Raw genomic sequence first — 11,799 nt, 5'->3', positions numbered from 1 at the left:
ATATATATATATATATATATATATATATATATATATATATATATATATATATATATATATATATATATATTCACTAAAGAAATACGCATGACTTTCCATAACTTTTCCAAGCCTGGAAATGGGAAAACCCTGGGAAAAGGGTTTCTGAATATTGTCACATATAACTCATAACTGCTCGAATTATAGCTAAGCTATATTCTAGGATTTTCATTTTAGGGGGGGGGGGGGGGTTTAATAAATGAATAAATATATCATGTATAATAAATAATACACATTATATTATATTATTATTCATATATTAATTATTATTAAATATTATATATATCATATATTTAATCATTATTAAATATATTATATTATATTATATACAAAACAAAATCATAAAAGTATTTTCTTTTCTTAATTTTTTTGTGTGTCTTTTTTCACTTGAACACGCGAAACATGATTATTAAAATGTTGATGCTCAAGTTTGGGGTAAGAATTGTATCATATGTATCTCGTACATAAAAGATCACTATATATAGTGCTTTTGTCCATATAGGATGACATTTTTTATATTCGTCACTCAGAGACATTAATCAGTCCTGTCACATTATCGCCAGATTTATCCCAGAATCATAACCATCAGTCCACGTATCATTAATCAATTCAGCGCATCTGTGTGAATCTTCAGACAACACGGCTGAAATGAACGTTTTGAACACAGGGCTTCATTCACGCAAACTGATTGAGCTTTCCTTGTTCCATACATTAGCTTTATGTCAGCTTTTTAAACGCAGCTCAAATGTCCACTGTCAGAGGTTCATTCATTTCAGAATAAACATCTGCGTACATCCACAAACAAATTTCTCATCCTCTCTCAAAACAAAGGACAGAGAGAGGTCAAGACCTGCGCTATTGTCCACAAACTTGCAACAATAGTCTATAGCATGCAGTAGAAAGGGACTTCACACTATTCATTTGGAAAACATCTATTCTGAATGAACTAAAATGACTTTTCATTTTGCAATGCATGAACCACTTTGAAATGAAATAGGTTTTCAATGACATTACAGAAAGAATACAGAAAGTTTTAGTTTCCCAGTGTTCCCATATCTTTTTTTCATGAGTTTTCCAATCATGTTTGTGGATTTTTAAATATTTTTGTTGCATTTATGGCATTATGTTTTATAGTTTGCACTCACAAAACAGCACTTTCTAAGAATAACTAGAAATATATATATATATATATATATAAATAAAAATAAATAAATAAAATAAAATAAAATAATGTTTGACTAATAGGTTAGGGTTGTATATTGAACATATTGCAGTATTACTGTATTTCACAAGTTAGTTGGGTATAATATTTCAGTACTGAATAAGCCAAATACAAGTCTTCCTGATCACAAACACACACACAATTTTACTGTTTGCATTTCTAGTACACACTTCTGTCAAGTGTACAAACCTCTTTATATGCTCAAGTACTCTCTGTCACTACAATGGTAGTTAATGCCACATGCACTGTAATATGTTTTATATTGAAAGTTCAATTTTCAAATGAAAATAGCAACATTTTATAAAGTATGCAAATGGCACAGATGCAGATATTATAACAATCTATCGGTAAACACACACCTTGTCCTCTGTTTCTCGCTCCAACCGCGGTCAGCGGATTGAAGAACGTTCTGAAAGACCGGGAAGAGCCAAAGTCTGACGCCGTTTTCATATGAAATTTAAAGGGAACTGAGGCGATCATGAATCTGTGTACAGTTTATGGAGCTAATTGCAAAATTTGTAGGGGGGCTGAGTAGAAATTTTGGGGGGGCTAAAGCCACCCTAAAAATGGCCTAGTGACGCCCATGTAGCTAAGCCTACATTAATGCATGAAAACACAACATATTAATCTTCAAAACTGGATGTTCCCCATCACAACAGACTCAAAATGAAACAAAAAACCCATCTGTCCATCCTAAGAGGGGGAGAAATATAAGATGAGACCTTGCTCATTCCCACCGTCCTGGATTTATGGCTCAGCTCTTACAAAGTGAGAATTGTTTAGTTTGAACACAACAGGAACACTGAAGCCAAGCGAAGTTTCTTATTGCCGTCATAAAGCGTCTAGACTGCACACCCCTCCTTTCTGCACCTTCAGTCCGTGTGTGATAGACGTTTGTTTTTACTAAATATATAGAGTCCTCTTTGTGTCCTGATGGACAGACGGTCCATTTTAAAGGCTTGTCTTTATCTAAAAGCAGTGCTTGTTGGTGGAATGGCATGGCTGGTTGTGATTAGCTGGACAAAAATAAAACTTGGTCTTAAATTATAATGATTTTTGCAGACATATTGTGTTTGTTACACAATACACTCTTAAAAATAAAGGTGCTTTATTAGCGTTGATGGTTCCGTGAGGAACCTTTAACATCCATGGAACCTTTCCAATGGACGAATGTTCTTTATAGATATGATTAAAATGTTCTTCACAATAAGAAACAAGAAATATTCAATGAGAGGCTCTTTAACGAACCAAAAAATGCTTCTTCTATGGCACCATTGGATAAAAACTCCATTTTAAACCTTTATTTTTAAGAATACACTCTTTAAAATAAAAGTTCTTCACCGGCATCTGTGAATTCCTGGAAATTTTCCATTCCATAAAACGTTCTTTATGCACTCTTAGAAATAAAGATTTCAAAAGGTTTTTTTTGTGTGTGTGTGTGTGTGTGTGTGTGTGGTGATGCCATAGAAGAACCATTTTTGGTTCCCCAAAGAACCTTTGTTGGTTATTATTTACTTCAAGCAAAAAACAAACAAACCAGATGCAGATCATTTTTAAAAAATTATTATGGGTTAGTTAAAAAAACTGTGAATAACTGAAAACAATACAATAAGCTATATATATATATGGTTCTTCTATGGCAATATATATGTATATATATATATGTGTGTGTTTTTATATATATATAAATACACACACACACACACACACACACACACACACACACACATGCAAATATTCAAAAAAACAAAGAAAAATATTCTTTCTTAACTAATATAGCCATATATCCATGTGTTTTGAAATAAGGTATGACAATTGCTTTACATACCGCATTTGAATGAACTAAACAACTGCAGCTTTTTTCCTCATTTCTCCTTTAACATTTGCATATATTTACTTGTCTGCTCTTCATTCATACATAACACATATGAGTACAATGTGACAGGCAGGTCTTTGTGTTTCATGTGATGGGTTAATGTCAGTTGCAATTTCCATATTTAAATCAGAGAGTGAAGAAGAAGCACGCACAGATTTGTCTTTATGTACACTGAAAAATACATTTTATGTTCGCATCAATTAGAATGAAGAACATCTTCATGCATCACCAAGTACAAAAGGACACGGTTTTCATTTCATTCAAAATATAAGACGCAGTACTGTAAAAACTGAAAATACAATTAGACATTTCATGATTTAATAACACATTTAAAATATATATTAAGGTATACATTCATAAAGTGAGACACACAGATACCTAGATAAAATATGTAAAATAATAATACTATATAATATTATCATTCAGATATCAAGATCCATAAAACAGTTGTATAGGGAAATTTTTTAATAATACAATTGTGGTAATGTTTTACAAAAAAATTACAGTTTTTGTTTCTCCCCGCCTGCTCACTTGCTTCCCTCCCTCTCTCCCTCTCTCTCTCTCTCTCTCTCTCTCTCACACATCTCCTCCCCCTTTCTCTCGACTCTGCATTTCTCATCAATGAAGACTCATTTGAATAATGCGCGAGCACTTTGGACCGGAGCCAATCAGCTGTCAGAAGAGCATGATAAATCGCAATGCATTATTGATAATAATAATTACTTTGACATGCGCATTTCTACTCGAGGGGCTAATTTCTCCCAACCTGGAGAATTTCTAAAGGAGAGGGACTAAATAGTCTTACTATTCGCCCCTGATGGTTGTAGGTTACCATGTCGCGGCGCAAGCAATCCAAACCACAGCATATCAATTCAGACGAGCCCGCTTCGACAGAAAATGGTAAGTTTGAGGGGACGAAAACTTTATTTATAATCCGTGTGCTCGTGTACTGTAGGTTATACGCTTCATTTCAGTGGGTTCACGACCCTTGATGTCCAGGTAATGTGGTTTTATAAATCGCTAAATCAACCAAAAAGTTGGTTTAGAACGTTACATCAAATTCGTTACAAATGCGCTGAAACTTCGGCGACCGCTTATCGCGACAATTTCACCAACTGAGATGAAGGCACGGTAGTTTGCTTTATTTTAGTTTTGTTTGTTGGTTAAGTCTCTTTTTTTGTCGATTTAGTCAGTTTATCGGCTTTTTTTTACATTTGTCGAGTTTCCTCACGTATTTGGTGTTACATTTTACGTTAATTCAAAACTATAATAAAGTTATTTTTAAGGTGAGGGGGGAAAGATTTACCCATTGAACGTAATTTTATTATTATTTCGTTACATTTGTTTTTGCGTCGATCAGTTGGATCACTGGCTGATAAATGTACACTTATTTATATATATATTCCAGACTATGCTTGTGTGTTAATATTTGATGTGGCGTACTGGTATCACTGACCATTATTAAACAAAGGTGCTCAACAGGTCGGCATGAAATGCGAGTCGCGAACAAGCTTGACCACAAAGCTATAAATCCCCCACGGTTTCTTTTGGTGGCATATGGAGATGTGGCTGGGGGGATGGAAATGAAGTTGTGTGTAATGGGGGTGTAAATGTAAACTACATGACTCTTATCCACGACATACTGAAATGTGGTTATTCGTATACATGTGTTTGGTTGTGTATATGTACTGAGGGTTGGGGTTTGTTTGTCTTGTTTCCTTAAAGTTGGCTTTAATGTCAGTCAGCTGGGTTGTAAAATGTTGCATGTGGAATTCCCTTTCAGTTAAGGTACAATCAGTGTGGAACACTGAAGGTATCAGTGAAGATGCATTGTATCCCTTGTACATTGATCAAACGCCCCCTTGTGGTGAGCTGAATAGCTCGCAGGGGTTACAATGTATCCCTGACTAACCCTGAACACATGGTTGAAACATGATTAATTTCTGGCACATTTTGTTTGTTTTAATCAAATCCTTTTAGCTTTGTATCTCCACTGCCTTTTTTTTTTTAATTTTTTTTTTTTTTAAATGTAACATTCAATCAAGTGTACCGCTACCAGCTTTTGAAAGTGAATTTAGTTTTATTATTTATATATACATACACTTACTTATCCTTATCCTTGTTTGCTTTGTCTCAAATGGAGGTGCTGCTTGGTTGTCTGCTAGCTCTGAGAACAATGCAACTTTTGTTTTCTTACTATTCAAGTTGTCTAGTGAACAATTAACACGTCCAGTTTCGCTGTCAGAATGTTAACAGGTGGTCTTTCCCATTCATAAGAGATGATGAAATTTGCATTTAACAATGGTGCTGCAGCTTAATTTGATTTGCTTTTGCATTTTCTGCAATTTAGAAAGACCAACTGACTGCTTTACACTCTTATCAGCATTTTTAAAAAAAATTTATTCATCTTTAGGACTGCCTAACAACAATGAACACCAGTTAAGCATATGCTGTTATGAGTATGTGATGTATGATATGTGTTTTTTTTTTTTTTTTAATTGTAGAGGAACATGGGAACGGATGGAGGAAGTTTATATTTGATATGCAATTTGTCTTTGTATTGGTAAATTTATTTCTAGTACAATTTGGATTATTTATTTTTTGAACATGCTGCCCTCATCTGGTGGGACTGAAGACTAGCTGAAGAGCTGTAAATGTGGCATCTCACAAAAGTAGCTTGAGTTTATATAACATCTGGTCTATGCAAATTAAAACCCAAATATGCCACTTAATTCATGATTTCAGAACATAAGTCCCAAGTAAAATTAAACTACCTCTGTAAATTTTAATTGGCTTTTGTTTAAAAAAAAATCACTTTATGCCTTGCGTTTCAACCGTGAGTACTGATAACATTTATATTTATCTAGAATTTGTTCCATATTTACAGCACATTATCCTTTGGTCTTGAATAATAAGTCATCTCTCGAACTTTCTCTTTGCTGCAGGGATCTTGCACAACGGTCAAGGTGAGGAGGATGGCAATGAGGCTAAGAGACGACGATCAGAGGAGACGAGGGTTTGCGACAAATGTTGTGCCGAGTTCTTCGATGAGGCAGAGTTTCTCGAACATGAGAGAAATTGCACTAAGAGTCAGCAGGTGGTCATCATGAAAGATGGCGATGGGAATGAAGTGCCCTCCGAGTTCTCCCAGCATTCTCCGGGTGATTTCCTGGATGATAATGGGGATCAGTCAACCAGTAATTCCCATTCAAAGCACAGTGCAGATTCTGAGGAGATGGAAGGAGAGCTCATGCTGAACCAGAATGACCCCTCAAATCAAGATCAAGATGTGTCTGGTAGTTCAGATGTGGGGTACATGGTATCTTCCAAATTGCAAGACTCTAATGTGACTCTTGAGTCCATGGCTGCTACTAAAGTTGCTGTAACGCAACACTCATCCAGTTCGTCCAATCAGAAGTCTCCACCCCCACAACCACACCAAGATGCCCTTCTTGCAATCCCAATGATCCTGGAACAGCTGGTCAGTCTCCAGCAGCAGCAACTGCAGCAGATCCAGCTAACTGAGCAGATACGCCTCCAAGTGGCCATGATGACACCTCAGAGTTTCCACTCCGCACTGGGTGCCGCTGTGGATCCACTGAAAGCACTGGGTGCTCATCTATCACAGCAGCTTTCGGCCGCAGCTGCCCTCATTGGCAAACGGCCGGGCTCCCAGAACTTGTCCTTGGAAGCCTTCAAACAAGCAAAGCTACCTCAATCAGCCACCATCACCACATCCCTCGCTGGAGGTTTGGCCTCAGTGCCCTTAAAAGCAGACTTGAAAGGACTCCCTGATTTAGCTAGTCGACTTCCAGCGCTCCTTCCTCATTCTCCAGGGGTCATGGGATTGCAGAGTCCCTTTAATACCCTTGCAGCAAGCATGGATCCCTCTAAAAAGGCAAAAAATAAGATCCCTGCCGTGTCGGAGTCCAAAAATGGTTCTGGTGAACATCTGTTCAAGCACAAATGCAAGTTCTGTGGGAAGACATTTGGAAATGACAGCGCTCTCCAAATCCACTTGCGCTCACACACTGGCGAAAGGCCCTTTAAATGTAACATCTGCGGAAACCGTTTCACAACCAAAGGAAACCTCAAAGTGCATTTCCAGAGGCACAAAGAAAAATACCCACACATTAAGATGAATCCACATCCTGTACCAGAACACCTGGACAACATGCCGACAAACAATGGCATCCCTTATGGCATGTCTGTGCCCATAGATGAGAACAATTTTGATGACACCAACCCAGTGCTGGGGCTTCCCTCGACAGGTCTCCATCCACCAATGCTCCAAGGATTCAAGCCCTCATATGATGTTCCAGTAGGTGGGGACCTCTACTCCCAGAGGCCTTCTTCATCTGGCAGCGACGGTGCATCCATTTCTTCTGGCATGTTCGGTCAGGAGATGGCGGGACTGGATCAAAGCAAAGATTCCTCGGATGTGCTGGCTGGATTGCACCACATAAACGGTAACAGTCTACTTGCCGAAAATGGCTCTGGTACTGCAAAACTTCAGCAGATGGTGGATGGCTTGGAGACAAAGACAAATGACCCTAATGAATGTGTTATTTGCCATAGAGTGCTGAGCTGCCAAAGTTCCCTCAAAATGCATTACCGCACACACACCGGTGAGCGACCGTATAAATGCAAAATTTGTGGCAGGGCTTTCTCCACCAAGGGCAACCTTAAAGCTCATTATGGCGTTCACAGGGCCAACACTCCCCTTAAGATGCAACACTCGTGCCCGATTTGTCATAAGAAGTATACCAATGCCGTCGTCCTCCAGCAGCATATTCGTATGCACATGGGCGGCCAGATTCCCAACACCCCTCTGCCAGAGAATCAGCTTGAAAGTCCTGAAGCACTGGATGCCAGCATGGCTGAGGATAAGAACATTGACTCCACTGGCCATGAAGAGAGTATGGAAGAGCAAGACTTGGATTTGGACAATCAAGAGAAGCTGAACAACTCTACAGAGCCCCAGCCTGGTGCCAAAGAAGATCAGACTTTCCAAGGTCCACCTTCTATGTTTACAGGCATTGCCGCCCTGGAGAACCATATGAAGAGCCTCACCTCTGCACTGAACCTGCAACGACAAAGCAGCACTGCTTCTGAGAGCGATAGCGGGCTGAAAGATTCTCCTTCAGGGTCTGGAGAAATGGACTACAAGAATGGCCGCAGTCCGGCTGTGTCAGATTCCATGTCCTTTCACTCTTCGTCCCCTATAGATGGTCCCCTGAGTAATGGACAGTCAAAATCACCAGAATCCACAAACCCAGATGATGGACTCCAATCCAGACCAGACTCTGATGCACCTCAAGATTTTAGCGAAAACAGTGGAGCACTAGACTTGACGTCGAGTTTTACCCCGAAACCAATCAAAGAGGAGCCAGGCTTGTCCTTCTCCAATGGCGAATATGGTATGTTTAATTTCAACATCCTAAACATCACACTGACATTTTCCTCTTGATGTTTTGCCTACAAATTTTGTTCTTCTTTCTTAGGTTCTAGTCAGTTACCATTCATGAGGGTGCCACCAAGTCTGGTCAAACTGGAGATGCAGATTCCTCCTGAGACACCCATGGGTGCTCACGGCCTGTACAGCTCCCAACTGCCCCAAGGAGCTGCCACTTCTCCTGCTACTTCTAGTGCTCCTCGTCGCTCCACCAAGCAACATCTCTGCAACTCCTGTGGGAAGAACTTTTCTTCTGCCAGCGCCCTGCAAATCCATGAACGTACACACACGGGCGAGAAGCCGTTTGCTTGCACAATTTGTGGCAGGGCTTTCACAACAAAGGGAAACCTTAAGGTGAAGATGTCTTTTCGACTTTGAATTTTGTTAGTGAATTGATTGAAAGTCAAATATCTTGTGTATACTGCAATAAGTCTTACCGACTCTTGTTTCCTGTTTTACAGGTGCATGTTGGGACCCACATGTGGAATAACACAGTAAGGCGAGGTCAACGGCTCTCGTTGGATAACCCAATGGCTTTGATGGCCATGGGCGCTGAGTCCCAGATGAAACCAGACATGCTGCCGCTTCCAAAGGATTTGATTCCCCCACCGATTAATTTTGACCCGTCGATGTGGAACCAGTATGCCGCTGCCTTCACAAACGGGCTGACCATGAAGACCAATGAGATTTCGGTCATCCAAAATGGTGGCATCCCTCTCCCAGGAAGTCTCGCTGGAGGACCTTTATTGGGTTCTACTGGGGGAATAACCAAGATGGAGACTTCTCAGATGGGCATCCCTGGCACAATTGCAGAAATGGAAAAGAACGGCTCTGACAGCATAGCAAAGTTTCCACATTTTATGGAGGAGGGTAAAGTGAATTAGACTCTAAAAGGACTACAGATGTTCCCAATCAATGGTCTGCATTGTGCTAATGAGCCTGCTGAAATGCTAGGAACTGGGCTATTTATTAGTTGGTACAATCAATTCATACATGTAACATTGCTTTTATGAAGTTGCAAATTTACATACCCTTGTTAAATTAGCCTATACCCTAAAATGGGCCACGCCTTCCTTATTGGACCCTTATATGCTATCGATTTCTTTAGTTGAATCTGATCTAACTACTGTAGTTTTTATTTTTTTATTTTTTTTCCCCCCCTCTCCTTTCTCTCTTTAATATATGCGGGTATTTTGTCAGTTTTATTTCTAGAAGTTGAATGTAAGTCTTACTTGAAATAGCTTTATTCCAGAGCGGTCTCATTAATGATCGTTACATTGGGCTCAGCTCTTTGACCCTCAGGATGATCTCCGCCACAGGTGACCAGAGATCTCAATGGTTTAACCGTTAACATCTTGTTCATCTCTGCTTGACTACTCATGGTCCTGTTGTTAGTTGTTCGAACAAACTTTATTAGTCAAAAATAATGTCCATGGCATAGAGGTCATTCAACAAAGGTGTTTGTGGAATACGTGCCTAGATAAATTGACCGTTCCACACAATCTACTGATGATTACAGTTTAATTGATGGACTTGATGAGTAGTTGTAGTATAGGTTTGTTTTGAAACTGGATTTCACTAAGTTATTCTTTTTTTTTTTGACTCTATATAGTTTCTATTTTGCGCTTAATACCAAAAATGATTTTGCTAAGTGCCTGTCTTGGAGTGCTTTTCTCGCTCCTCTGTATTTTCCTCCCCCCTCGCCCTCACAAAAGACACCACAGGATTGTAATAAAGGCCTTTCTTTTATTTAGACCACAATATGCTATATTTTTTTGCATTTAGCTATAGCTTTTTCAAGAAGTCATTAATTGTTCTTTTTTTGAAAGTGATTTAATTTGTTAGTCGTTTTCTTGCTTTCAGTGATCTTTATCAAATATTAGATTGAGTCGCTTTCATTTGAGACCTTTTTAATAGGAGGTCAAAAGGCTGGTGTAATACTGAAATGCCTAATCGTTCCTTGCACTTTATTTTTCCTCATTCTACTAAGATCTGATATAAACCAGGTTTATGCCATTTATTCTATGAACGTTTGTTTCTTGGGCTCGTCATTTAGAGATCATTTGCTTGCTTGCTGCCGTTTTAGGACCCCAGAGAGTTTTAGAATTCTGTAAATTTGCCATTTACCATGCATTTTATACTTGTGAGCTAAGCAGGCATGCATATCGTGTCCCAAAACATCAGCAGTCATTCTTATTCTGGGAAAAAGTCATGGTTTGCTACCCAATTATGTATTGTGGGGAAATGTTTTTGAGATCGTAGCCGTGCATTCTTGAGTTAAAGGAATGAACGTGTGTATGCACGCAGAGTATCTAAACCGTAAAGACTTTACGCTGGTCAAATTTCTACCTCATTTAGAATTTCTTTTCTTTTTCTTTTTTTTTTGCATTGTGTTTGGAGTTATGGTTGCATTGTGCCCCCGTAACCTGCTGATTTCTGTAATATAATGAATGTATCGCCAGACACTTTGCACAACACTTGTTCAGACTAGGCAGACTCCTCCTGTACATTCTCTTTCTAATATGCATTTACCAAGTTGTGCCTTTTTTCTAGATGTAAAAAAAAAAATTTAAAAAAAAGGTGGTGTCAGATCTTGGTTAAATGGGGTCATGTCTGTATGATTGTTCAAATGTTGAGTCTGTTTTAGGCTTGTTTACAGTGTAGACTTTTTGTAAATGTTTGCTTTTGTTCGTTCCTCTTCCGTTCCGTTATTTTGAGAATAAAACCAAGGATGACTTTTCCAAAACTTTGTTGTGTCTAAATCAGCATTTCATTACTGTTACAGAAAAGACTTGAGGACATTGAGGTGAATAATAGAGAGTGAGAGATACTTGTCTAAACTGATTACAATGCAGGAAAATTCATTTTATCATGGTCTCGATGCAGAAAACATTTAGCGAGTTATTTGTTTGCAATGACGGCGAACTGAACTGAATAGATGCTATTAAAGATATCTGATTTTAAAGTTAGTCTAAATCTTCATGTAGATGCCTTTACAAAAGTACTAGTGCCATCATGGTGTTTACACTGCACTCCATGGTACTTGGAATATTATGGTGTTTAAAACTACATGAACTTTGTATACCATGGTACTGAATGATTACTATGCTATTTCCCTTACCAAAAAATGGTTTACACAAAGGTACTGAAAATCACGTACCATGGCATTTAGATGATACTCCGATGTACTTTCAGAAATACAGTGGA

General features: G+C 38.6%; 1 protein-coding gene across 1 annotated transcript; it reads left to right on the top strand.

The window, feature by feature from the left end:
* Positions 1–3,874: 3,874 nt before the first annotated feature.
* On the top strand, positions 3,875–11,067 carry LOC107558755 (sal-like protein 4). Its single transcript, XM_016242430.1, has 4 exons — positions 3,875–4,037; positions 6,083–8,557; positions 8,642–8,946; positions 9,054–11,067. Exons 1-4 carry the CDS (start codon positions 3,971–3,973, stop codon positions 9,474–9,476), a joined length of 3,270 nt encoding a protein of 1,089 aa, XP_016097916.1. The 5' UTR covers positions 3,875–3,970; the 3' UTR covers positions 9,477–11,067.
* Positions 11,068–11,799: the final 732 nt, after the last annotated feature.

Source organism: Sinocyclocheilus grahami, unplaced genomic scaffold, assembly GCF_001515645.1.
Source record: "Sinocyclocheilus grahami isolate Dianchi unplaced genomic scaffold, SAMN03320097.WGS_v1.1 scaffold657.1, whole genome shotgun sequence".
Classification (NCBI taxonomy): Eukaryota; Metazoa; Chordata; class Actinopteri; order Cypriniformes; family Cyprinidae; genus Sinocyclocheilus; species Sinocyclocheilus grahami.
The sequence above is the reverse complement of the archived record's forward strand: the minus strand, read 5'-3'. Positions and strand labels throughout refer to the sequence as shown.

Bases quoted from the DNA above. Each gene is read 5' to 3' on its own strand.
- LOC107558755 (XM_016242430.1), top strand. From the start codon at position 3,971: ATGTCGCGGCGCAAGCAATCCAAACCACAGCATATCAATTCAGACGAG. The intron at 4,038-6,082 runs GTAAGTTTGAGG...TCTTTGCTGCAG, and splicing joins GCCCGCTTCGACAGAAAATG to GGATCTTGCACAACGGTCAA. The intron at 8,947-9,053 runs GTGAAGATGTCT...CCTGTTTTACAG, and splicing joins CAACAAAGGGAAACCTTAAG to GTGCATGTTGGGACCCACAT.